At 42.5% G+C, this 27,721-nt stretch overlaps 2 protein-coding genes across 13 annotated transcripts in view; one reads left to right on the top strand and one right to left on the bottom strand.

The window, feature by feature from the left end:
* Nucleotides 1-2,727: 2,727 nt before the first annotated feature.
* On the bottom strand, nucleotides 2,728-15,704 carry LETM2 (leucine zipper and EF-hand containing transmembrane protein 2). 3 transcript variants are annotated; one of them, XM_038384976.2, is made up of 11 exons: nucleotides 15,570-15,704; nucleotides 14,728-14,802; nucleotides 13,337-13,796; nucleotides 12,566-12,709; nucleotides 10,332-10,469; nucleotides 9,008-9,211; nucleotides 7,890-8,009; nucleotides 6,773-6,883; nucleotides 5,403-5,492; nucleotides 4,449-4,523; nucleotides 2,728-3,946 (listed from the first exon to the last, which is right to left on the bottom strand). In XM_038384976.2, exons 2-11 carry the CDS (start codon nucleotides 14,772-14,774, stop codon nucleotides 3,896-3,898), a joined length of 1,440 nt encoding a protein of 479 aa, XP_038240904.1. In that variant the 5' UTR covers nucleotides 14,775-14,802; nucleotides 15,570-15,704; the 3' UTR covers nucleotides 2,728-3,895. The 3 variants fall into 3 exon arrangements, with proteins under 3 accessions (XP_038240904.1, XP_043359080.1, XP_038240905.1); XM_043503145.1 differs by having other exon boundaries at nucleotides 14,728-14,804; nucleotides 15,575-15,640; XM_038384977.2 differs by lacking the exon at nucleotides 15,570-15,704 and adding an exon at nucleotides 15,232-15,458.
* A 106-nt stretch (nucleotides 15,705-15,810) lies between these two features.
* Nucleotides 15,811-27,721, top strand: part of NSD3 (nuclear receptor binding SET domain protein 3) — a 70,467-nt gene continuing 58,556 nt past the window's right edge. For 4 of the 10 annotated variants that reach the window (XR_006277155.1, XR_006277156.1, XR_005290311.2 and 1 more), the window contains exon 1: nucleotides 22,044-22,432. The gene's annotated coding sequence lies outside the window, so the exon portion shown is untranslated. Of the gene's footprint in view, nucleotides 15,962-17,020; nucleotides 17,161-22,041; nucleotides 22,433-27,721 lie in introns of those variants that run through there. The other 6 variants (XM_043503135.1, XM_043503137.1, XM_038384830.2 and 3 more) reach the window with 3 other exon arrangements.

Raw genomic sequence — 27,721 nt, forward strand, 5'->3', positions numbered from 1 at the left:
ACTTTGGGACTGGAGGTTGTTCCTAACCCTGAAACATTTGTAATGTGGAACAAAACGTTATGGTTCTTCTTTCAAAAGTTTACAACTGAACAGACTTAATACAGCTTTGAAACTTTCCTATGCAGAAGAAAAATACTGCCTTTAACTATCTTAAATGAAACAAGCACCAAAACAGTTTTCTTACCATGTCAATTTTTTTTTAAACTTTCCCTTTTCTTTAGTAGTTTAACACAGTACTGTACAGTTTTGGGGGGTTTTGTCTCTGCTGCTGCCTGATTCTGTACTTCCGGTTCCAAATGAGGTGTGTGATTGACCCATCAGTTCGTAACTCTGATGTTCCCCTGTCTGCTAACTATCTCTGCTACTAGCATTAAGGTTGCAGAGACATAGTATTTTTTCCATTTTGCAGAACTATTTGTATTCAAATTAAAAAGCCTCAGATAAACCAACTGACGGTACATACAACTTATAAGCCTGGTTACTGCTTTAACTTTTGGGTACACAGCTGTAAGGGTGGATTAACAAACATGGATTAACCAGGTCTAGAAACGTAAACTGGAAAGTCATCAAACTCCAGCTTTCAAGTTTTTACCCAAACAGTAAATTTTCTCGAAGAAAAGGGGGGTGGGGAATTTGGGGGGGAGGGAGGAGAAGATGAATAATTAATAGCCTCCAAGCAGCCCCTAAATTGTTCTATTTTCTACTCTCACAGAAGCCAGCCATTTCCCATACCTCTTTTTAAATATGAAATCTTCACATATGCCCAAACCATGAGTAGTGATAAAGAACTGGGGGTTCTTTCAGGGGACACAGATTCCAAAGACTAATAATGACCATTTAAATATTGAATGTCAACTGTTGCTGCTGATTATTTTAGCTATTATGGGATTGTCAGTAGAGCATGATCACTATGGATCCTGAGCTCTGGCTTTATCAATGCCCTTAATGCTTTGTATGCTGAGCGACTAAGCAGCACGAAACAGGTTTCCAGGTCTAGTTAACAAAGACGTCCTCCCATTTATATACTTACTCAGCAGCCCAAATTCTTGTTTTTGGGTTGAAAAAGGATGGTCTATTAATGATTTAAAATAAAACAAATACTTCTAAGAGGAGGCACATTCCCATTTAATTAATTAGGAGATTAAATTAGTATAGTGCTCACTTTGGTTAGATGTCAGGGATAGTTTCCAGCCTTGAGACTTTGCAGAAACATTGATCATGATTGTTTTCTGCGACTCACATATGGCCTAATTACTACATGGCCCCTTCAGCATCACGCTGTAAGGCACATGTTCCTCTGTAATCATAATGTAAGCTATTGATCTTGGGCAAGGGAGGTTTCAGGCAGCATAGCAGAGCTGGAAGAAATTATCAATAGTAATATAATTGCTGTGTGTATTCACTACCAGCAGATAGAGCTCAGCTCACTGAAATCATATTAGCATTAGCTAAACTACTCCTCTCACTCTGCTGCTACTGTATAATGCCATTTGTGAGCAGATTTAAGATCTGTAACTTAGGTGACATTACCAAAGGTTCACTAGAGTTCAGCCAGCCAATCTCATCTCCCCCTCCCCCATGATTACACCCTCCAATAACAGGGAGCAATCATGCAAGTCGATTATCCCCATGTTCTCTAATCTGTGAAAAGTAGCTTCTCCAAGAAAATTGCGTTTCACCAAAATAACCATTATATGCTAAGTTCAGTGCCTAAAGTGCATTGCTATGCACAAGAGACTCAGCCTTAACTTACCAGAGCAGGGTCTCCCCCATGTCTTGGCAGACCAGTCCTTAACAGGATCCATCAGATGCCATCACTCCAATGCCTGTCCCCACAACAAACACCCCCTTGCCTTGCTGCTTATTTAGGGAACCAGCTGTTGAGTGGCACAGAGTTGTTTACCTTATTAATTCATTGATTTTTACCCCCCACCCTGTAACCATGGTTTTGTCAGGCTAGCTGGTGTGTTTGGAGCTGAGATAGCTTCTTCCTGTTGTACCACAAATCTGAATTTGAGGAAGTTGGGAAAAAAACAAAAAACAAAAAAACACATTAGATCCAACTATCACATTCTGCTCCCACTACAGAAATCACCTGCCCTCTTTCACTGCTATGTACACCGAATTCAGGATGACCAACACCACAACTATTTTACTGACTTGAGCCCACCTATTCCTGGGGAGGGATGAGGGGAAGAGAGGAGAAACAGCCAATGGTTTAGTTTTTGTAGAAGGAGCTTTTTTGCAGATGTAGTCTGGGGTGTCTCCAGTTCAGATGATCCTTGCCAGTTCTCATTATCAAAGACAAAAGCAAGTGGCTAAAGGTTCCTCTGCCCTTGTCTAGCAAAGTGCAGTGATGACCATCAGCCAGATACCCTTACTAAAATAACCAAAGGAGAGGTTGATGCTGGAGCAGTGGGGCATTTATTGGAATTACATTGGTCTTCTGTTATCACTAGTAAGACACCACAGCTGTTCATCTTCATACAACACTTGCATTAGCAAAGCAGAGACTTGTATCACCTAGGTACATGAAGTTTACTAACCAAGAATACAGTATAATTGTAATATGCCCCCCTCACCCCCCAGAGGTGGTTCTGCTTTACAAAAAGGAGCCTGGCGTAATAATTGTAACATGCCTCTAATGCCTAACTGAGCCGATTGTTGCTTTAGCCAGACGATAGTTCCAATGACTCAGGCTGACTCACACAAGGAGTCACATTCTACTCAGCATCCATGTCCACTTTTAATTTTACAGTAATTAGAAATATCCAGGTTCAATACATCCATAAAATGAGCAAATTTTAAACATGTACAGGTATAGGAGGCCAAAATGAAATCATAAAAAACCCACACTTTTCAGTCTCTTCCTATACAAATCTACCAGGAAGATAGTTTCCACTGAAATATACAAAGAATTGTTTAAAAAAAAAAGTATTCCAACAGTACTCATTATCAGGTAGTTTTAAGAATCAGATGATTAGATTTAAAAAGACAAGTCTGATCTCAGACTTTATTTTAAAACAACAAAACAGTTTAATTTGAAAGCCCAAGTCACTGCTGTTCTGCACATTCCCTAGCAAGATGTTGCCATGTAAAAGGCACGTTTGTGCTAGAGTGGTGTTTGGGATCCTGGCAGACGCCATGCTGCTGCCAACTGTGGGCAACGGAGGGTGCCCTTTTTGAACAAGGAAAACAGGCAGCAAAACCTCTCTCAACCGTTAGTCTCTCAATCTCCCCACTGAAGATACTGCAGGCCTTTCCTCTTTTGTCTCTTCCAGCGCAGCGTTTATTCTCCTCAGTGAAAACCAGACAGCAATTGATGTTAGTTTAATTGTAACAGGTAGATGAGCCATTCTGATCACAAGATATTAGCTAACAAATGGAGGTTACCATGATAATCAAGGGCTTGTGGTCTATACAAATTGCTCTGGCAGTCTAGCCAAGCCCTGACTGTGTGGCAAAGCTCCTGCACAGGGTTCCACAGTGTGGATGAGCGATATTTTTACTGAAGCACCAAACCCAGCCCATGTCTGCTCTCCAGCCCTTCATAAAAATAAAATGCTGCCTTACTAAAGAGCAGAAACCCTAACTGTAGGACACAGCCATGGGATAAGTTACAGCTTAGAGCATTTTAAGAGACGTATTTACATATTTACAATATAACTTAATTTTTAGAGGGTATTTTAAATGGGATGTGTTCTTTGTATGGCCTCGCTGCTAATAAAACAATCTGGAATTGATTGATAAGTCCCCGTGAGGACAGCTGAAAGCCTTGGTGTGGGAAGGAGCCTGCGAATACACTGCTCACCCAGTTGTTGGGTTAGATGAGGTACAGAGGAATGGAGTCTTCCCCTGTCGGTGCCTGTGATCCATGGTCCTTGCTGGCACAGGGCTAGACTCCATTGGCACTGGCCTTGCTGCTCTGAGATGCCTCCATTTTGGTCTGGGTTAAGAGAAAATTATAGACTTAAAACTCCCAATAGCCGTCCGAATGTGTCCATTAACACTGAATAACGACTAAGGTTTTCAAAACAGTTTAGGGTATTGAGATACATCTTCCATTAAATGAACCAATATCTATTAGTAATTATTGATGTGGGAAAGAGTGGTTTTGGCAAACAGCTTGTGTTTACCTATTAAAATACCGTGTGTTAGAAACAAGACCAGCAGAGTTCACCAGTTAGGCTAAAGAACATTATTTTTCCTTTAATAAAAAAAACTCATACCAAAATTAACAAACATGGGTGCCTGAAGTTAGGTTCCTAATCCCATATTCAGACAGCTTGATAGAAGTCAAGGGTGCATGAATTTCCCGTTGTAGAAAGAATGGGTAAGGAAGAGGGCAAGCTGTCAGCAGTTCTTCAGATCTTTTAAAAGGCTCGGTCTAGAATTTCCTTAGTTAAACAAACCCACAAAACCTGGCCTAGGTCAGCCTCAGAGCTCACCTCTCCTGGAGGAGGCTTGACAGATACGCCAGGGACTGGTAACTTCTCCGATGGCTGTGATATAAATTCTTCTCCCTTCAAGAGAAAAATATAAAAGGTGTTTTAACAATCACGGAATCATATTAGAACATGGAAGAGGTCTACTTGGGCCCCAGACAGGCCACTTCCCTGCCAGAACATAGTAGTTCCCTGTGATGCACTTTTAATGTTAAATGCTGGGGATTCCATTTCTTCCCTTGGGAGACTATTCCACAGCCAATATCTATTAGGAAATCTTTCTAGTTTTTAAACTTAAGCTTTCCCTTTCTGAACTTCAACTACTGCTGCTATTTGACCCCCTTGTATCACACTAAGTCCCTCATCCCATCTTTGGTGATCAAACCTTCCTGAACTGGCTTGCCTGGCTGAATGCAGAGTTTCACATGCTAATCTGCCCCAACTCCTCCAATTCTTGTGGCTAACACCATCAGGAGAATGTCACCTTGGGAGGAGCTTGTAACATGATTCAGAATTTAATCACCCTCTTACAGGTGAAATGTGAGCACAAGCAGCAGCAGCATGTGACTGTCTAGTTTACGGAAAATGAGTTTGAATAACTAAGGATCTCAGAGTGCTCTCCTGCTGGAAGTTGGTGGTGATTTTGTTTTGAACAGTCAGCAGTGTTTCCAGCACTAGTGCAAGAAGTGATGCCACTGCAGCTTCCTCTGCCTTTTCAACATCCTCTCCTTCCTTGGCAAAGGAAGCACTGCTGTTGCAACAGTGTGACAAACAGAAAAACGTGCCTATCCCAAGAGTTTCTATTTCAGCGCACTATTCAGAGTTACTAGCTAAGGATGCCAGACTAAAAGGCCACCTACTTCCATACTTTGCTAAGGTATGTTCACACTCATACTTCCCAAACCTGCAGCATTTCATATAAATCTGATATGTATTTGTAGAGAGTCATTTTCTAACCTTTCTTCCTTGCACAATGGGTGCAGAATCCACTAAGATTTCTTTAGGTGCAAGAACTGATGATTCTGCAGCAGCGTCACTAACGTGAACCTAAGGAAAAAAATAAACTCCTCAAAATTGCTGTTCATATTTTATGCAGACTATGAGGAGACTCCAGGCCAGTAAGTACCTGGGCAAGAGTTTAGTTATTTAGCACCATGTGTCTTGAATTGTTCAGGTTCAATCTCAAACAAAGTCTGCTTTTGAAGAACAGTTAGAATATTAATAAGAAAAATGCAAGCAAAAAAATAACTCACCTACGCATTTGACATATCTGTCTGGGCAGAAATCTGTCCAATTTGCATAATGGATATATACTTCATACAATTATTTATACTGCAGGAACACTTAAAGTGTGTCAGGAACTGTACAAATATAGGAAGACTAAGTCCTTGGAGTTGCATGCAAAAGGTGATTTCAGTGATGCTAAGTAACCCTCAACTCCATCTGAAGTCAACTGAAGCAGTGAGTGCTCAGCACCTTTGCAAATCAGGCCCCCAAGTCAGTTACTTAGACGCTTCAAATACACCATGCAGATATTTTCATCTCAAAGATCAAAACTCAAGTTTGCCAGCTTGCAAGTTATATTAAACTCAAAACCAGGTCTATGAATGGAACATGCCATTGGAGGAAGTACTGGACTACTAAAAATGGCTAAACTGCTGCTGTGCTGAGACCACTGAGACAGAGCCAGCTGACCAATATTGTCTCATTGTTTCCTTGTACCCCGCCCATCAGCCTGTCTGTATTCATCTGTTGTCTCATCTTGTACCTTACCTTGTAATCTCTGTGTGGCAGGATTTTTTTTTGTTGTTCTGGGTTTATAGAACACCTAGCACAATGGGGTCTGGGTCCATGACTGGGGCTCGTAAGTACTATGGTAACACAAATAGTATTAATTCATGCATTTTCTAAAGCGACTGTGCAATTACTGCTGTTTCTAATATCTAAGCTGCTCTCCCAAGTCTTTCATTTGGGATGGGAGCCCCAAAAAACATTAGTTTTACCACAATCAGAGTTTGTTCATCTGTTAGCTTACAGCATGGTGACTAGTTTACTAAGACAGCCATAAAAATTCAGACACATTGTCTCTGCAAAAGGCAGCTGGGAAATATCCCATTTGGCTTGAGGACACAAAGGTAGCATCAGCTAGTCATTATGGTGAACCTGCTGTTTTAGACGGGTGTCTAGTAGACTGTATGGCAGGACACGTGCTATGTGCAACTGAGGCTTGGTGAGTAACTAAATCCTTCATTTGTGATCCTTATGAAAGATCTTGTTTTGTTACATGGGACCATGTCCTCAGACTAACTGCTGTTCAGCCCACTCACCTCATTCTGCGACATCTGAATAGGTATCGGCTTCACGTATATCAAATACAAGGCACGAGAAAGCAGCAGCAGGGAAGGAGGAACATTCTCCTTTAGATGTAGATCTAGCCACTGTAGAACATGGGGGGAGAGGAGGGAAAGAGGATTATTTAGAATCTGTTCAAAAATCAACAGTTTAAACACCAGTTCACGGAGGAGAATTCTCTAGCACTGTAGAGCACCTTTCATCCTGAAGGACTCCAGACATGTGACAGATTTGAACCTCTATTAGCTTAGTCGCCTCCCTCTAGAGGTGAAAGACAACAGCTATTTACCAGCTCACAGGAGCAATAAACAGTTTCCAAGGGCAGTGAAGACTACTGCATCCAGCTGAAGCTGGAGAGAAAGTCTAGAAAGGTAGACTAGTTACTTACATAGAAGTTGACTGCAAGACTGGTGTTAACATCCCTACTTTTGAAAGATTGCCATAGGAAGATTAAGTGTTCAAGCTTCTACTTTACATTTGATCCAAAATACAGCACCTGCAGCAATGGTAGCCCTGACCCCATGCAGAATAAGGCCCCAATACAGAGTCCCAGGGATGGGAGGAGGAGAGTGCCACATGGAAATAACTGCCACCAATAATGGCAATTTTTCTAAGTGATCTGCTCTAGGAATTATTTTGGGGACAGTCTCTGGCTTGTGTTTTGTAGGTCAGATCAGATCACAAACGGTCCCTTCTCACTTTGGAATCTGTGAATCCCTATACAGACAAATTACAATGTCTCATCTGCCCCACTCCAGCACTGCCCTCTTTTAAATGCCAGGCCTTTGCTGCTCTAGTTTAAGTAATCCCCTGGTTCCTGTGTCCTGTTCCTGACAGGTACGACTTGGCACTCATCAGCCACCATCTTCTTCAACAGGGGCTTAGCATAAGTGGTATGTTTTGTGTTTTACAGTTCAGTTATGCAAATGAGGATCAACAACAAAACAGTGGCATGAATCTTCAGGGCAAGGCCAGCCATATGTCAAAGCTAGTTTATTTGAAGACTGAACATCTGACATGGTCCCTTTAAGTAAAATATAAGCTCTGGGTGCAATATTCCAAGATTTTAGTAGCAGGCAAGGCCCTACTTGCCTGATTGAGTTGTTCTTTCAGCTGTTCCTCTGTGAGACCCAGCGATCTCATTCCTCTGGCCCTGCACACACTCTGCAGTTCGGACACGCTTAGCCCATTAACACCTTCCTTAGCAATCATCTGAAAGGAAAAGGAACATTCACATCCAGGACTCCAGAAGCCCAAACCCTAGTTTATTTCCCAAGTCTGGTACCGAAGAGATGCCTGCTTGTATTGGAGGGGAGTAGAGAATAAACAAAGGAATACCTACTGATACCGAGAGGTAAGATGACAACACTGGGATTCAGCAGACATCCCGTTTCTGACTGCCTAGCTGCATGCTGAACAAAGTTAAAGGCGAGGGATAACCTTGGGCCTGATCATCCGAACACTTACACACGATTTACTGCACTCTTGTGGGTGGCCCTACTGAACTGTAATGCAACCACTCACAGGGTAAAGTAACTCACTTGCACAAGGATTTTCAGGATTGGGCCTTTATTTGTAAAAATGTACCTATCGTCACCGACGCTTAAGTCAGAAGTAGGCAGGAGCCACTTACAAATTATGCTGTGACAGAACTAATAAAAAGCCTCTAGATCTTTCATTCCAGTCTCATGGTAGTGCCAGATTTCCTCATTTATCATGCTCCCAAGCTCGGACAGCGACAGGAATGAGTTTGGCATCAGTGCACTCTGAATTCAGATTGCTAGTTATGCAATAGAAATGGCCCAAAGTTTCTATAGAACCAAGTATGATAAAACTGTAGTATAAGAGACGGGGCTCCACAATCATTCATTGCTACAGGCTACTGAGATCCTAAGAGGCCACCTTCTTAATTCTTAACAGCAAGAGAGTCTCATTTGAGATGTGCTCCTTGGTAGAGCTGATAGAAGATACTGGAGGGCTGAACTGCCAACACTCCACTTCCTTGGAGTCTCATGGAGTAATCCTCCTCTTACAAATAGTAAGATCACCCCTCTCCCCGTTAATGTAGGCAGCAGCATACCTATAACATCAGATAGGCAAACTGAAGATCAGAGAGAGGAAGTGACTTGCAGTATCAGAACTAGAACCCAGGTCTCCAGTACTAACCATCAGATCACATTGCATCTGTTTTATTTGTTTTAGTCTCTTACTTCATCATCTGCTTTTATAGATCTGAGCTGCATCAAAAGTTGGAAGCGGAGTAGGTTATTGGTGCCAATGGGCTGTAGTTCAAGCAGTTTGCAGAGGGCTACCAGCTGCGGCCGTTCTAAGTGTTCAAGGGTCAGCTCATCCTCAAAGAGCTTGGAGAAGCGCACAATCTCCTGGGTGCTGGGCTGGTGGCCAGCATGACGAACCTGTGCAACAAAGCCAAGGCATCAGATAGAAATGTGGCTCAAAAGCCAGTGGCAGAGCTGGAAACAGAAACCAGGCATCCGGAATCCAGTCCTCACTAACACTCCCCCCAAATCATTTCCCTTTAGCGCTTTTTGCTGGTGGCCACTAAACTGCTATTGTTCAAACCTAGGGTCTGAAAACAGAAGACTATTTCTAATATGCTCTCAGAATGGCCACTTGAAGAACTTCACTATATAAAGAAAAGGAGGACTTGTGGCACCTTAGAGACCAACAAATTTATTTGAGCATAAGCTTTCGTGAGCTACAGCTCACTTCATCAGATGCATTCAGCGTATCTTCTGATGAAGTGAGCTGTAGCTCACGAAAGCTTATGCTCAAATAAATGTTAGTCTCTAAGGTGCCACAAGTCCTCCTTTTCTTTTTGCGAATACAGACTAACACGGCTGCTACTCTGAAACCTGTCACTATGTAAAGAGTTTTTCTGCTGGTTAAAATTAGAATTAAGAGAAAACAGTAACTTATCTGGACACAGATGCCCCAGATAGCTGGGGTCACAAGGCTTCCCCAAGGCACTGGCCACAAAAGGGCAATCGGTTTACCAATATCCCTCAGCATTTATACATGCCTGGTAGCAAGGCTCTGCGAGCTTTCAAGTTTCAACAGTAAACACAACAGCTGCAGCTTTCTTACAGATAGATGGACAGGAACAACTTTCTTCCTCCATTTAGCATTTGTTTGTTTTTAAAACAAATAGACCATTGCCACCCACTGAAACTTGCAATCAAGGAATTACAGCTTCTCTAATCCCGGGCTTGTTAGATAACTAACTGCAGTGGCAAACTTCACAGAATGGTTTAACAGCAATATTGTCATTGTTTCTGTACAGGTTACAAAACATTTCAAACATGCAGGAAGGCGGGTGAGAATATAATCTGTATATCTAGTTTGCAAACTTGCTTTGCAGATTGGCTACAGATTTGTGTGTCATGCAAATCCAAAACTTCCTTATCTCGCAGGACAAGACCCTTCAAAGCTGTATCTACCCACCTTGCTGCCCTGTTACACAGGACTGCAGACACCTTTTCTAGCTCCTCCAGCTTATTTTACTACTTGCGGTACCTGTTGCACATAGGAAGAGAACTGCTTGGTGGCCTCTCCCGTATCTGCTTTGTTCCTTCTGGCCATCTCTGTAATAGTCTCCTGCAGGAATTTTGCCAGCTCTAATGTGGCGCTTAGTTTCTTTTTCTGTTTTTCTTCCTTAAGTTAGGAAACAAAAAATAGTTAGAGGCTCATCTTGAACTCCAGGAGAGAGAAGGTTGAGTTAGTTTCCGTCCTTTTGTTACTGAAGGCCTTTGGTCAATTACCCTTGTGCCTCTCAAAACCTAACTTACTTTTCATCATTGCTGCTGACTACTCTTGGCACTTTGGCTTGGACAACTAAAGTACATGCATCAGTTTCAATCCCGCTTACTAGACAGATGCTGTAAATACAAGTTTTTTTTTACTGACTATTCTTCATAGAAATAGAAGTTTTGTTATTGTGCGTGAAAACAAGAGTAAGCCTAGATTTTGAGCTTGGATGATCTGATAATGAACCTCTAATAAGCTCAGTTATAACAGATTGTGTCATTGTTAATGTTTTTGCATCCAAACAGTGCTTTAAATCCACATGGTTTGAGGTTAGAAGAGTGTATCTACTAGGCCATTAAAGTATTTTTAGTATTGGCTTGATCATAATTATAGAAAGTACACTGCACTGGACCACACGGACAGGGGACAATTTGCACATAAATCAGTAGTGCTGAAATTTCAACAAAACCTGATAACGTGAACAACATTCTGCCAGTCACTCTGCCTCACTGATTGCTAGGGAAATTATTTTGATAAAGAGAAACCAAACACGGATCAGCGAAGAGAAAAAACAAACCAAAAAGGTGATTAAAAAAAGAGGGATGCAAATCTATACACAAGTCTGCCTTGTTCTGGTTGGAGCCAGTAAGTATAAAGAGTGAAAAAAGTTACTCTGCATGCCATGCACTGACTGAACAATAGGAGAGCAATCGTCAGACTCTGTAGCTCTACATATGTGAATCCACTTTGAGTAAGAGTGTTTGACCCAGTTGCACAGAGAGGCAAGGCTGAACTGATTTACAGTTGTGGGTGCTGATCAGTTGCCCATGTGGTAAAGATGTTTTGATTAGTTAGTATCAGACACTACAGCAAGAAATAATAGCTGAAATCTGGGTCACTTAGCTGCAAAACAAGTGAGCTAGTAGTGGGCAGAGAATACCCCAGTAGTATGATATTGACGAAGGCCAGGAAGTTGATAGGGCTAATGTGCCACACAGAACAAGCCTTTATGGTTTCAAGTGGTTTTGGTTGAAGGGCAAATTCTGCCCTTATAAGTATGGGAAATCCCCATGAAAATCAATGAAAACTGTCCACACATGTGACACTAGCATTTTGGCCCAAGTTAATCTCCTCCTCTCTTGAGGATCTATCAACATTTTGGTTGAGTGAAAACCTCACAGTCTCAGCATGTCTTATCTGCTGACTCTGCCTTTGAGTGATAAAGGGCACCTGATTAAAATGATCCTATGCAGACCCTTCATTTTCTGTTAATCTCTAAGGTGCCACAAGTACTCCTTTTCTTTTTTGCGAATACAGAACACGGCTGCTACTCTGTAACCAAACATAGTTAAGGGTTCTATTTCAGGGCCGATCATATAGTCTGAAACATTACTCTGAACTGGAAGGGGAAAAAAACAAAAACAAAACAACCTCTAAACTATTAAGGATGGAAGAAAGAGAAATTGGGAGAGGAGACAGGAGAGAGAAAGTCAACCCACTCTGGGCACAATGCTTGTTAAACCCTACAGTTCTCTTGTACTACTCCTGTCTTCAATCAGTTATCAAGTAACCTTGCTGCAGACCCCTTCCATCTATCCACTTCTCTGACCCTAATCACTATAATATCTGAGTGTCTCAAAATCATTCATGGATTTTATCCTTACAGTAATATCCCCTTAAAAACAAAAAAAAACCCCAGACATAGGGTAGATTAAGAGACTTGGTCAAGGTCATAGAAGAAGCCTGAGCAAGGAATTGAATCCTGGTCTCCTGAGTGCTCTATCCACTGACTAGACCGATCTTCCTACACTTGCTTAACCTCACTATTCCACGATGAATACTGAAGAACAATCAATCATGGCATGATGTTCAGTCAGCTTCTAGCAGTATGGCTCAGGCTAGTTGATATCTCAATATACTTCTAGAGTTGCCATCCACAATCCTAGTTAATGGAGTCTGAATTATTGAAGCAGTCTGCTTTCTCAAGAGCCCAGTACACACACCTTTTTTGATTCCGTCTCAAAAGTTGAGGGCAACATTTCAGGAAAGAGTTTCAGAAATACAGGTAACAGGAACTCCATGAAGGGCACAATGATGAACACCAAGAAGGGAACCAGCCGGAAGAGATCAGCACACGTCCTCAGTAGCTGCAGAAAGGCATAACAGGAGTTCTTTTTCATTTGACAGACACAAAAGAAAACCTATTAATGAAGGCTTTCTACAGCTGATCTTGGTGCAAGTATTACCGTTCATTCAGATAACGAAGGTGCCTATCAGCATGGTATCTAAACTTAGGACTTATCACGTGGCCTCTGTCTCAAAGGAATTAATAGTGCTTTTAAGACTGCATCTGTGTACTTTGAACAACTACTCTGGCAACTTCTAAAGAAGCAAAGCAATCATCCTCCTTGCCCAATGCCTTGCAGAAATTGATGGGCCACAGAGATTAAAGACGCTGCTCATTTCAGAGGAGTTCTCCCCAGGATAGGGATGAGGGTCCTTGGCAGAACCCAGGGGGCCAGTGTTGCCACTGCTTGTGCTGTACTAGTTATGGAAAATGCACAGAGGATTTCAGTCTCCTGGGCTGTTGAGCTTTTACCCTTTTAGAGGCATTAAATTCACATGAAAGGTTTAGACCGATGTCCACATTTGACCTCAATTCAAATAAAGTTTGGAAACGGAACAGACCAGTTTCTTTGGTTACCTTGAGATTCTCAACACATCAGCTTAGCCAATTAGTGCCAACATGTCTGTGCAAGGTAGTTCATACTCACCCTTCGCCTCTCTCTTCTAGAGAGAGCCTGACCATGTAGCAGCCTCCATACCATCCTGGCAGCGACCTTCGTGTCAATCCAAAGCAAGTGGAATCCATTGTAATAATGTTTCAGTTCATCCACAATTCTTTGACGTAAAGAATTTTTCTCCACACCAGTCTCTGTGCTTTGGTCTGACAGAGTTTTAGCATGCTCAGTGTCCTGGTTTATTGTACTTTGGGGCAGCTGAGATTTATCTTGGAGCTCTTGATGCCAGTAAGCAGAGGTGTGCAGTGTTCGCACTGCTTTAGTTCGTAGGTGAGGTAGTCCAGGGGCCAGCTGTGTGCAGTACAGTAACTGCTGGTTTTCAGAGTCTTTCATGTAAATTCGGTTTAAATGAGAATCCACTAGTTGGACAAATGCAACCGATGAGGAATATGGAGAACAGCTGGAGTGCACAAGAAGATGAGGGCCTCTGAAACTGAAGAGAGGCTAGTTACTTTAATCATGTAATTCTCTGCTGTAGTTAATTACCAAAGTTAACCATGTCATTTGTATTTTTGTTCTTAGCTTCAAATTCATCACATAGAATCTTCTTAAAGACTTGCCCAGTTTGTGGGAGCAGATTTTAGCTGGAGGAATGAAACACTTAATTTTTGCATTATTCTAGCTGATGAGCTGTCCTCTCAAAGGAGCAACTCAGTATTTCAGCCCATTTCTTATAAGCCACCATCCTATAATGGTTATGACAGAAGAATTTTACCCAATCACAGCCCAAAGGAAAAAACCAAACCAAACCCGTCTCCCCATCACACCACCACAGCCAGGCTGCAAAGGTCCTCATACTCTTATTTATCTGTAGCTCCAATGGGGTGCCCCTGGTATCACAAAGAGGCACAGCATATTAAAAACACCAGGGAAGGAGGTTTTACATTACGATTTTTAATCTTATCTTGTATAAGAGGAATAAGACTTCTCGCATTAGTATGTACTATGACAACTATCAGAGCCTTACTAATCAAATCCCTCCATTTCATTCTGACATTTAACCAACCACAAAATCAATTCAGGACTTGGAATATAAAGAGACTGAACTCTCTCTCAAACTAAAATTAAACATTTGGTTTCGCCTCATTTACAACAGCAAGCCTGTTTTGAATGAAAAGTTAATTGCTGCATACACTTCTTACCATGCCCCTAAAATAAAGCATCAGTCACCTGAAAAAATTAACCATCACTATTGCAACAGTTTTATCAGGCCCTTATCAGACAAAGCTTTATGGGGATGTTTTACACACAAGTGGCTACCATTTTAAATATACTTGAGAGAACTAAAGATGCAAAAGTACTAGAACAAACCAAGAATCTTAAACAGTAAAATAAAGTTTAAAAATAAGCCTTCATTTTCTTACCTTGACCTGGCTATTGCAAGGACTATGTTACAGCTGTAGAAGGCCATGTTGCCCTGGAATTATCTGTTGTATGCTCTGATGCAAAAGAGCAGATGAATAATAATATTTACAGGGGAAGAGTTAGTTTAACTGTAGATTCACTCAATTAGAGCAGCGCTAAGGCCGATGACAATTGCCTTCTATTCACGGCCGATATACCCAGACCCTCCCACTACTCCAGAGATGTGCAAAAAGTAACGGTGCTCTCTGTACATCTTCAGCTGGCCGTGGACAAGACCAAGCAGAGCAGACTTTCCCACTGAATTAAACAGGCAGCTTCCATGCCATGCGCTCACCACAGCAAGGGGCTGTAATCTGACAGCCCCCAACTAACACGCCCGCTGCGGGACAGCTCACTCCCCGCTTTCCCGGCGCGGGAGCGAGCCGGTTCCCCTGGCAGCGGCCGCAGCGGAGCAGGCAACCCGCACAGCAAACCGCGCAGCCCTTCAGCTCTCCCCGACGTACCTTTCCCGGCAGCATCCCAAAGCACCAGTTCGAGTCCCACCTTCTACACCAAGAAGTGACCTGCCTACGCGGCCTCATGGACAGAACTAGGGCAAAGGACCCAGGAGTCCGGCTTCTGCTTCCCAGCCCTCTGCTCGCTTCCCCCCCCCCGCCCGGCTGGGAGCTGAACCCAGGAGTCCGGCCCCTCCTGTTTTGGTCACCCCGCCCCCATGGCCTGGCCCCTGCCTGCGCGCCCCCAGTTCCGGGGGGTGCCCCTGAGGGGGGGAGGAGGCCCCGCCCCGTGACGGGCTCGGAGCTGACCGCAGGGAGCGAGGGCCGGGGCTACCAGGCCCACTCACCTGCTTCTCGGGGCTCCGCTCCGCCCCCACCTCCAGCTCCAGCGGCCTTACTCCGCCCAGGCCCTTCCCATCGCCCCCCGCGGCCGGAAGCAGAGGGCCGCTCTGCTCCCTCGCTCGATGGCAGCAGGACTCCGCCCCTTCGGACGCGATGGCCGGACTCAGTAGGAGGGCGCCGGTCGTGAGCCAGCCAATGGGAGCGGACAGCTCGGAGTGGGGGCGGGGCCTGACCGGATGTGCCCTCCCCTTCCGCCCAACTGCCCCCCGCCTCCTCTCCATTGCCCCTGCCTGGGCCGGCTGCTGCGCCTGTGGGGCTCCGGGCTCTGCCTTCTCCACGGGGAAGAGGGGGCTGGGTGATGGCAGGATGACGCCACGGCTTGTTGCCGTGGAGACAGGTGTGACGTCACTCACCGGGCTCCGACGGAGGCTGGGCTGTGGTTACGCTTCTGACCGCGTGCTCGGACGGGCGCCGCAGCCCCACTGGCCTGCCCGGAGTTCATTCCCAGGGCTGGGCTGGAGCCCGCGGGGTCGCCCCCTTGGGGGCCGGGAGGGGCTTCCCCCGGGTCAGCCTGGGGCCCGCGTCGCATGGTGGTTTAAACTAGAGTAAATGGCGGAGTCTGTAACTTGACGTCTTTAAATCAAGATTCAGTGTCTCGGCCAGAAGTTAGGGGTCCAATACAGGAGTGGGTGGGTGAGGTTCTGTGGCCTCCAATGTGCAGAGGTCAGACTAGCTGATCACCATGGTCCCTTCTGGCCTCAAAATCCATGAGTCTGTGCCTGTCTTGAACCCTGCCGGACCTACTCACTGCTGCCCTTCTCCTTGTTGTCAGCCCTACAGGGCCCTCTGCTATACCAGTCTGTCCCCCCCCCCCCACACTCACACACACTCTGTTCCACTCCCTGACCCTCCGCATGTCCCTATGCCACAAAATGAGCACAAGAGTCCCCGCCTTTCTTATGATCTAGAAACACAACCTGCCTCTCCCCAATGAAAGATGAATGAGTCAGAATGATCTTCCTTCTCTTTCTCCCCATAAAGAAACCCACCCCCAAATCCTACACATTTGCAAAAGCCCTCAAGAAATGTGCCTAGGCACAATCTCCCACCTCTCAATATTAGTATGTGCAAGTTCCCATTTATACGTGCTCATGAAAACTCTACAGGCTACATATAATAGTCATGGTTAGAATAGGCTGGGAAGTTTCCATCAAAACAAAATTTCTATGAAAAACAGGAAAAAAAAGTTGAACTTTTGTTTTCTGCTCAACTTTATTATTTATTACTGTTATTATTTTTGACCATTATGTCTCCAAGGTGCCTTACAAACATCAACTCATTCATTCAGGAGCTTCCTCTGAAAAAGTATCTTCCCTCTGCTGAACAAGCATCAAAACAGAGGAACTCCTGTGTGTGCATCTCTTTACCTATTGCTAGTTTGACTTACTTAACATAGTGCCAAGTGTGTGAGAGAAGAGCTTTACAGACATGTATGAAGACAAGGTCCTGGGAGGAAGTGATTTTTCTGTTCCATGCTGGCTGTTGCTGGATCCTACAAAGTCTTGGCTTAAAGTTTTCAAAATCATTGCTTTAAAGGTGAGAAAAAGCATGTCAAGCAAATTAATGCTGACATTTAAAATGTTTAATTTAGCTAAATGTTAAATTCAGTACATAATGTTTTTCATTTCTATGACTTGATCAATGTGCAGGATTTTCAGAGGTGAATAGGTAATGGGGACCAACAATTTATTTTTTAGTGTTTAACAAAACACCAAAAGCATCATTCAGTTTTATTTAATTTTATATAGCAGCGTGTTCCCTATATTTGAAGGATCTATGTTGAAATTATTGCACATGATGTCTACATATAGCACATTATAAATTATATGAAGGAAGGTGTGAGAAGAAAAATATATATTAAAATAGACATTCTTTTAGATTTTACCCCCCAAAATAGGTTTGTGTGGTGTCAGGAATCAAAGGGAATCTCAAGACAAATTTTAAGGGCTCCCCAAATTCTATAAATCAAGAAGGCAGTTGGAAAGAATCTCCTCGTTAGCAGATGACAGAACTAAAGAGGTTACTCTGAATCTATGCTGTATTTATAAGGATGACGACGTAAATATTAGAACGTAATCTGAAATGCAAACTGCTATTAATCCACGAGGCAGATTTACCAGCTAAAAGAGAAGAAGTACTTGTGGCACCTTACAGACTAAGACATTTATTTGAGCATAAGCTTTCGTGAGCAGCTCACTTCATCGGATGCATTCGGTGGAAAATACAGTGGGCCACCGAATGCATCCGATGAAGTGAGCTGTAGCTCACAAAAGCTTATGCTCAAATAAATGTGTTAGTCTCTAAGGTGCCACAAGTCCTCCTTTTCTTTTTGCGAATACAGAATAACACGTCTGCTTCTCTGAAAATTTACCAGCTAGTGTCCAAACAAATGGTTTAAAAACTAGCCATTGGAAGAAAGTACCTTAGTTTAGCCACTAGAGGTCTCTTTATGTCTGTGTTTATTCTCTCAACTGGTAAAGATATGCCTGCGAAGGCCAGTTCTCCAGACATCTTAGATTAAAAAATATCGATCCATGTTTTACGCTTCTCCCCACAAAAATTCTTGAAGTATTATGTTGGTATAGGCCTTTTAATACTAAAGCTTTACATTAAAACCTTCTCTAGTAGAAAAAAATCTTGATGGAATAAAGAAGGACGTGACTAAGCATTCTTCCTGTCTCACACAGAGGAAGGTGTTTTTGCTGGGAGAGATTCTCTGCTGAATTAATGTACAATAGTTATTGTACAAAGTACAACAACAATATGAAACTGAGACTGATTGAGCAGCCAAACATAAATAATCCTGCACTCTAAAGTGATCAAGTAGACATCCCTTGTTCGCTACACCATCCGAATAGAGGATTTTAATCTGCTGTACTAGCTCTGAAGCTTCAGAGAAGTGAAAACACCCATCATGCCTTTCATTATGCAAGGTTTTCAATATGGAGTTGTGGGTGTATATGTACATGAATTCCTTCCTGATTTCACTACCCCATCTAGGGACAAAAGTCTGTCCTCAGTCGTGCATATGTAGCTGAAATCAGTGGAAACTGAGTTTAAAAATCTGAGAGCCTGAACCAAAGCCCATTTAAATCAATGTGAATTTTCCGTTTACTTAATGGGACTTCAGATCAGACCCTGAGAGCAGAAATTTGCTCTGCTCTGTGTGCTAAAATGCAGATATTGTTAGTTACAATTTTCAGGTCATTTAAAAAATCTAAATACAGCCTTTGATTGCAGGAGCACTTCTGTCCCAACAAACCCAGCAATACGGCTTTGCTTGCTTGGTCTCCCAGCAGTTGAGCTGTAATTTTTAGATCCTTGCAGTTCTTCATGGGATTGACTGGAAAGGAAAGCCCCTTTCAGTCCAGTATATGAGCCACCACAAGAATAGAAAAGAATCAGCAATGCTAAGTAAGACTCTTACAGTTGAGTTGATTGTGCCCATTTAAGGACTGACTAGCCCACAAATGTTCTGAGTGTCCAGCCAGTTGTTCAGAGTCCCCATAGCACTGAAACATTCACAGCCCGGGCTGTGTCACTCCTTCCTGTAAGAACTAAAAGGTAACAAGAATCCCAGGTGGGACAGGGACTGTGACTTGCTATAAATTTGTACAGTGACGAACACAGTGGTGTACCAAGCTTGATGCCTCTGGCAATACTGTACAAATATTATATAATCCTTACAATCCATTGTACTTCTATGAAGAATAAAGATGTGATGCTGTAGCACCTTCATTAAGGGAGTTCAAGTATGTTACAATATTAAGTCTGACAGTTTCCCTGTAAGTTAGGCCTATATTATCTGCATTTTATAGAGAGGCAAAGTGACTTGCCCAAGAACCACTAGAAAGTCACTGGCAGAGAGAGTTACAGAAACTGGGAATCCTACTGCTAGTCACCTGTCCTAACCACTAGACAATACTGTCTCACAACACAAACTGCTCAATAAACAATCTTGCCTAGGGAGAAAAACAGGTAAATTCCTGTAAGTGTTCTTACTGGGTCTGGATTTCGAGCCAAGCCAGTCCCTTGCTCTGTAAGCATTTTCCTGAGCAACAAATGGTGTTAAAGGCCTTTTCTGGATTAATGCAAGCATGTTAACAAAAATAAAAGATGAATGGGAAAAGAAAACACAGTATAGGAGATACACAGAAGAAAACAAGATTTCCTGTAAGTGTGCTGGTTAGTTGCCTAAAAAGCACTTAGTACTAAAAAAAAAAAAAAAGTAAATTCTCATCCTTTTCACTGACTAATTCAGCTGAGTCCATCAACCTAGTGCTGCAGAATTTACAGAAGGGAAGGGGAGGAAGGAAGTCTTTTCTAGGTCAACTCCATTTTTGATGGCTGATTGTATTAGGTAGGAGGAGAATCATTTGTAAACGTGCCTTATTACAGTGTATTTTTTTTCCGAAAGCCTAGACTTGAGAAATGTCTTATTTTTGTGGGCTGGAGCCTGCAGCCTTTGGGCAATAGGAAATGCAGTCAATTTTGAGACCATTACTCAGCCTTTGTTCAGTGACTCGTAAAACCCACATTGCTTCAGTTTCCTCTTTCATGTTAGATCATGTGTCTCTTTTTCCAGTTCATTCATCTTGCTTCACTGTCTGATTTTTCTGGTAACAGGCACTGCATTACCTTTCCATCTTGTTTCTTTCTCATTCTCTCAGATGGTTTTCTTGCTTTCCACCCCCCTCCTCCCTTTTTTTTTTGCCTGTGAGGTGAAACTTAAATTTGTTAGGTGCAGGATAGAGATTTATTATGAGTAGATCAGTTTTGTATTTTCTTTAAACTGGAATCACTTTGGATTTGTGGAGGAGGGGAATTAATTGCAAATATTTTAATGCATATATTTTCAGCCAAAATGAGACTAGAAACTACTGAGGACGACAGCATTCTCACGCTCTATTCATTTAACCCAGATGCCAAACCTCAGCAGCTAAAGCTAGATTCCGAGGGATAGACCCTGTAATCACTCCAGCAGAATTTTCTTTTTCCCAGGCCTTATGCAGTACATCAGTAATTAAATGCATCCAACGCATCCCAGCCAATGCTACGCTAGTTGCATAACAAACATGCAAATGAATTGCACAGCTTGGCCAATCTGAGCACCTAACAGTTGACCCTCCCCTCCCCCCACTCCAACAGAGTTGCATGTTCAAGCTTGGTAAAAAATGCATCAGTACCTGTCAATGTTTGCATGTATGTGTGCCTTATGCATTGCATTTAAACCTTTTGTATTAAAAATGGCATTCTATTCAGTACCTAGCAGTGAGTGCTATCCTAAATATATAACCAGCATACATTTCCACTGCTTAGTCAATACAAGACAGAGCTGGACCATTAGTACCCACCATCTCCTCTGCCCATTGTAGCTTGTGTAGTTTCAGGCCTGATACATTGTTTTTAAATCTTTTTGTATTAAAATACACCCAACACATCTGATTGGACATCCATCTAATTAGCTCTTTATACCGCACTCAAAACAATAGTATCAGAGCACCTCATGTCCCCAGACCTATGAATTAAATGTGAATTCCTTCAATTTGCAAAACATTTAATTCCAGTTGGAATAAATTTGTTAGGACATATCAGTGTTTGCATGTCATGAGACCATGTGCATTTAATTTAAATCCATTTTTATATATGAGGCATTTCTATAATGCCCATTACTGTAGCATGGAAATACTTCTGTAGAATCATGCTTTGATGCACAGATTAACCATGCATCCACCAGCTCCATGGCCTTGCAGCGTTTGCATGCTCCAAGATCCTGTGAATTCCACTTAAATCTCTGTATCTAACATGTATGGCATTAGAACCTTATTAATAGCTCTTCAGTGAAAACCAAAGACATCCAATATAACTCAAGATTTGTATGTTCCCAAGACACAGAAAGATTTAAATGCAATGCCTAGTGATGCATCTGATGAAGTGAGCTGTAGCTCATGAAAGCTTGTGCTCAGATAGATTTGTTAGTCTCTAAGGTGCCACAAGTACTCCTTTTCTTTTTGCGAATACAGACTAACACGGCTGCTACTCTGAAAAATGCCTAGTTAGGCATTTTTAAGCACCCATCACTAGAGTATGCAAACATCGTAGTACTAAGAATGCTGATTAAACATGTCCAGCATCCTCTGTGCATGTTTCCCGGCCTTAGGCAGTGTCTCTAAAGCCTAGTGCATTAAAATTGCATCCAGGCTCCTCTGAGATCGTGTTGGGTCCTAGGCTTTGTGCAGAGTATCTCCATCCCTGCCTCCGGCGTGCCTGGCCTTCCAACCCCTTTGCAGGAAACGTGCCCCAGCAGCGGCTCCCTCGAGGCCCGCGGCCGTTCAGGACTACAGTCCCCAGCATGCCTCGCGCCTGGCGCAGAGCCGGCAGCCAATGGGGGCGCGTCTCTTTTGGCGGTGGCTGCCGCGGCCTGTGGAGCCGAGCTTTGTGTGCGTGGGGAGGAGGGGGAGGGAGCGGGAGAGCGAGCGGGGTCGGCCCGAGACCGGGACACAGAGAGACCCAGCGCCCCCCTCCCCCGGCGCCGCCCCCCCCCCCGCGCCTCTCTCTGGTCTCCCCGCGGCGCTGCGGCTCCCCCACCGCCCGGGGCACGGGCGGCTCTCGGGGCGGCGCCCGTGGAACTGGGACCCGGTGGCGCGGAAATCGAGGCCGGGGATCCAGCGCGGCCTGCTGCGGGGTCCTGTTTTCCCCCCCCCCCCCGCTCCGAGCCCGGCCCGGCCCCCACCCGGCTCCTGCTCTTTGTGTCTCTGCTGGGCTCGGTCGGACACGGCGGGGGGAGTTAGAATGGAACAGACTGACGGTGAGAGGGGGGGCGAGGCGAGTATGGGGGCCTGGGGGTGGGGGCGAGGGCAGGATGGGGGCGAGGGGGTGGGGTTTAGGGGACACGGGGTGGGGGGGCGAGGGTCTAGGGGATCGGTGGCACAGAGGGCTGGAAGGTAAGGTGGACGGGGGGGTCTTTCTCCAGGGTGACTGCTGGGTGGGGGGACGTGTGTGAGAAGCGCCGGGGTTGGGGCTATTGCACGGGGTGTCGGGTGGTTCTCGAGCATGGGAAATGGGGGTGATGAATGAGTCTTTGGAGACATATGCTGATTTGTGGTGGGGAAGGGGCTGGTGTTGGGAAATGGTGAGAGGGAACCTATTGTTTCTCTCTAGACTATGTATGAATTCCCTGCACTAGGACTGGAACCCGGTTATTGCAGTGAGAGAGTCTCTTCTTGTTGGAGAGGGAGCCTGGCTTTATTTTGGGAAGTAGGGGCAATAAAGAGAGACCTGGGGATAATTTGATGTTTTGGTGGCGGTAGAGAGAGAGGGATTTAAAGGGGCAGAGGCAGCCATGTTTGCTGCTCGTCTCTGCAGTGTAAATAAATTCCCCTTCCAAAACCTGCTTTCGATCCCCTTCTGGTGGCTGAGCCCCCCCATTCCTGGCTTTATATTCTCTTATCTTCTCTTCTTATCTCCCTGAAATCTACCCTCGCCAGCAAAGTGAGGAAAGCGACATTTTCCTTCCCTCCTCCTCCTCTCGGTTGCAAACAGGACATGCTGGGGGACTGCGGTGCAGAAATTAACCCTTTTCAACTCAAATCTGCAGAGAAATTACACTGTCTGACATTTCCTCTAATGTCCTAGAGAAATTAAAAACAGAAATATGTGGAAAGTTGCATTTATCTTATAAACCGCGGATGTAACCAGAATATCTTTTGCAATTTCTTGAAGTAAACAAGGAAATTGCATTGGCCATTTTATTTGATCTAGGGCTGTGGGTAGAAGGCATCGTGGAATGCTTTTGAAGGTATTTGATACTGTATCCATTGACTACATTTTAAATCTAGAAAATAGGGAGTATTTTTTGCTGAAAATATGAAAAATTTAGATTACAAGGGTGTGTTCTTAGACAAATAACTAGGCCTCCCCTTTTTTATTCACTTAAAATGTAGATGCTTGCTTTTATGTATAGCGGACAACTCATTAGGTTATCCAAATTTGAGCCCAGCAATCAAATGTGTGTGAAGAAGGCATGTTTTGTGTTTGTAATCAAATCAAAGCACCAAATATGAGAAAAGAGACTTTAGGTCACTGCTGTAATTAGGGGCTCTATCACAGTAATCTCTTTTAAGTAATCTTATTTTTATCCTTTTAAAAAAACAGTAGGTTGAACCACATACTTGCCAATTTGGTTTAGACAGCAAGAAATATTTACAAGGAGTTTCCAGGTACTGCACATTAGTAAATAGTTAGCCATTTTATGTAGAATTTATGTATATCTTTTAAAGTAACACATTACAGCGTACCTCTTCTCTCATTCTGTAACTGGCTGTGGATTCAGTGTAACATCAATCTCTTTACTGGTGTTTTTATCAACACATTTGACTGGCGCACAGGTTTAGGATCTTAAATTATGTTGATTAGAATTGTATTATTGTTAGATTTTAAGGGTGAATAATTCCAGTGGACTAAAATTCTCACACCTTCCATGTTGGACCAAACAATGACATAGTAAGTGATATCACTTCCCAGTTATTGTTTACATCTTCAAGTTGCTCATAGTACAGATGTGCAGTAAATGTTTCAACAATTAAATGTGGGTGTCCTTTGGACCACTTCAAAAGGTGATATTGGCTCCAAAGGAGAACAGACACCAAATAAAAATATGGACTGAGAAGAAGGGTTGTGCATCTAAATGACAAGGTGCTTTTCCTTAATATAGTATGGAATAATTTTGCACTCCTTTGTATGTGGAGTTACTTTTGAGCTCTGCTTCAGCGTGTGTTTTTAAGGTTCAAAGCAGTACTTTGTATAGTTTCGATGAAGTGAGCTGTAGCTCACAAAAGCTTATGCTCAAATAAATTTGTTAGTGCCACAAGTACTCCTTTTTTTTTTTTTTTTGTATAGTTTGTATGCATTAATGTTATCCAAGCATTGCCAACTCTTGCAGACTTATTGTGAGTCGTATGGTATTTGGTGTTTTGTTAAAGCCCTAGCTCCTGGATTCATGTGATTATGTAAAAATCCCACTTTAAAAAAAAATCAAAGCCAAGAATTTTGCTCATGTGGTTTCAGATAAAATATGACTGAATGGAACTCTCAAGTCTCCAGAACTAGAGAGCAAATAAAGAGCACTTCAGATTTTTTTTTAACTAATCTCTTGATATTTAAATAACTATCTTGATTTGTGGTGCCTCCTTCATAAGTTTTGAATGCTTGGGATTTTCAATACTGTTATCTTAGAGATTACTTTCTGTAACAGTGGGAAACCTCTTCCTCCTCGACAAAACAAAAAACAAACCTCAGCAGCCCTTGGAAAGAGACAGTAATCAAACTCACTAGGTATGTTAAAAGGATGAAAAAGAATCAAGTCACTAAGGCCCCATGCTACATCAGCTTCTTGCTATCACAGACCCTTGCATTTGTGCATAGTCCCACTGCAGTCTGTGGGAATCCTCACAGGGATAGAGGTCTGCTAGTGTATTGCAGTGCAGGGTTGAAGACCGTTCTATCATTTCATGTATCAAGTGCACCTTTGTTCTGTTTTGATTACTTTGTTTACAATGACTAATTTTGCTATGAGTCAAAATGACTTGTTTTATATTCTTTTAAAAGATGTTTTATTATGGACACTGGCTTTATTCTTCCTTTCAAAATGTTAAAATTGCATTGAAAATGTGTTGAAGTTAAATGAATGATTTTTTTTAGATAAAATTCGGGACATATGTATGGTATTGACACTCCTGTGAAAACTATCAGTGTTTTTCTGTAATGAAAATTGTAGACTATAGAGGTATGGCAGGAACCAGTTGAAAAAATTGTCTGACGGAATTTAGTACTGTCTTATGGAGTTGAGGCTATCTGCAGTTAAGATACAAACACCATAATTAATTTTTATTACTGGATTCAGTATTCCTATTTAAAACACTCAGTTTTATGTTGTCCTGTTCTGGACATCCCAGCAAACTTTGTATAAACATTTATCATTTAAAAAAATATTACACTGGCAAGTTACTGTTAAATTGTTTTACGTTCATACTGGTATGGCACACCTAAGTGTGTCTTCACACCTATAAAAAGTGCCTGCAGTATAAATACAAAATCTGCACTGCAGTTTCTTTGAGGTTCAAGGATTATTGCATTAATTTCCTATTCACAATACCAAAGGAGTTGTACATTTTCAAACAATAGCAACAGAGACTGTTGTTTGGATGCTTTAAGGTTTCTCTGTGTTGCAACAAATTGGCAAAATAGCCTGCCACAGCAGTGCAATCTTTGTTTATACAACATGTACAACAACAAACAAGAATTGAAATTGGCAGCTTCATGGGTTAAACTTTTTGATATGACCAGGACTGAATGAATAAAGTGACATCATATGTAAGGAAAAACCAGATTGCTCCATGCTTTAGAAACAAATATGCACAAAAGATAAAAGTAAGTAATGAAGTCTTTGTGCATAACTTTGACAGCTTTTTCAGGGTTTAGAAAATAAACAGAACCTTGAGTCTCTGTGGGTTAGTGCTGCAGCTCCTGCTTGTGTTAATGGGACCTGCCTAGCTAATGTGCCACCATTACTTTGTTGCTATATCCCAGAACTTTGGTTTTCCAGGCAATTGCTAGTCCAGGTCAAAGGAAAGCCCAGGTCAGCCTTGCGTTCACTGAACTGATGTTTAACCATAATTAATGTAAAAAAAATTGATTCCAGTTTGTTGCTCTCTTTACCTTAACTGATGAGCCAATAGTAAAGTATCAGTTCTTAAAGTAGTTTCTTTACATCTCTGTAGAATGCCCTACATCCAACAATGTGTGAACCTCCACAAACTGTATAACATACAATTTTAGATATTCCTACAGTACGTTGCAACAGTGGACAGAAAAAATTAAGTCAATCAAATGTATTATGGAAATTAATTTTAAACTTTTTGCTGCTAACACTTTCCACAAAAGTGATGGTATTCTCAACTCAAGCACTGCATGGTGATAAAGTGTCAGGTGCAAATTAATGGGCTTCTGCTTCATTCTCAGTCAGGAGCTCCTCTGGCTGGCCATTATTGCCATGGAACTGCACTGAACCTGTGAGTCTCAGTCATTCTTGTTAACATTCTGAATTTGTATTTGGACAAACATTACGTGTAACAGTTTTTTTGTGAATGTTGTGTTGGCTTCTGCAGTTTGCCTGTGGATAGGTAAACCCAATTTACTCATAATACCTGTAGCTGTGGAATGCTGGTTTTAGCATATGTTGATTAGCCCTTTCTGCTCAGATTTTGGGGACTTTACTTTGTACTCCTGTGATATGGTAAGTATGTGATGGTGAGGGAAAGAGGAAGAGCACTGTTGACATTGGAAGATCTCATCTAGAAAATGAGATCTTGTCTTCCCTAATGCTGCTGGACCTTTTCTGGCTGCATGATAACTGCAGTCTTCCCAGGTCATACTTGGAGAGCTGTGAATGCTTGTTTGTATTTGTATATTTTTTTTAATAAATATTCTGTTGGCATATTTCTCTATTTCATGCACCAGTCTAGAGAAGCCAATCAAGTTGAATGCAGATTCCTGACTTGGTTGTGGTTTCACTATATTCTATTTTTGTTTAGCTTAGTATTGTCAGAAATCCAGATAGCATTTATAACAATCTGATTTACAATTATACACACTCGGATTAAAATGTTGTAAACACATTTTGTTGTTATTGTCACTGTAATGTACTAAAAGTGACATTTAAAAAATCTGATTTACCTTTTAATTAGTTGTTAACCTTATATTTACCTTGTGTATTTCACTTTCTAAACAATTTCATTTTTGGCTGTCTTATCTCAGCAGGATACTGGAGTTATATGGATTGCAGAGGAGTGTTGTTTCTTTTTTCCCCCCCTTAAAGCAAGTTTCAATGGAAAATGTGAACATTTAAAGCTACACGTTGGCTTACATTGTTACTTTTTAGCCCTTTGACCACTAGGTCACCTCTTCTAATTCAGCCTGTATCAGTAGTGTTCAAAAGTGAAAGCTTGAATATAACAATAAAAGCCTCTACACTTCAGGGAAACGGTATTTTACGGTCATCTATCAAAGATATCATTAATGATTTTTTTAGTATAGTGGA

The sequence above is a fragment of the Dermochelys coriacea genome, chromosome 26 (assembly GCF_009764565.3).
Source record: "Dermochelys coriacea isolate rDerCor1 chromosome 26, rDerCor1.pri.v4, whole genome shotgun sequence".
Taxonomy (NCBI): Eukaryota; Metazoa; Chordata; order Testudines; family Dermochelyidae; genus Dermochelys; species Dermochelys coriacea.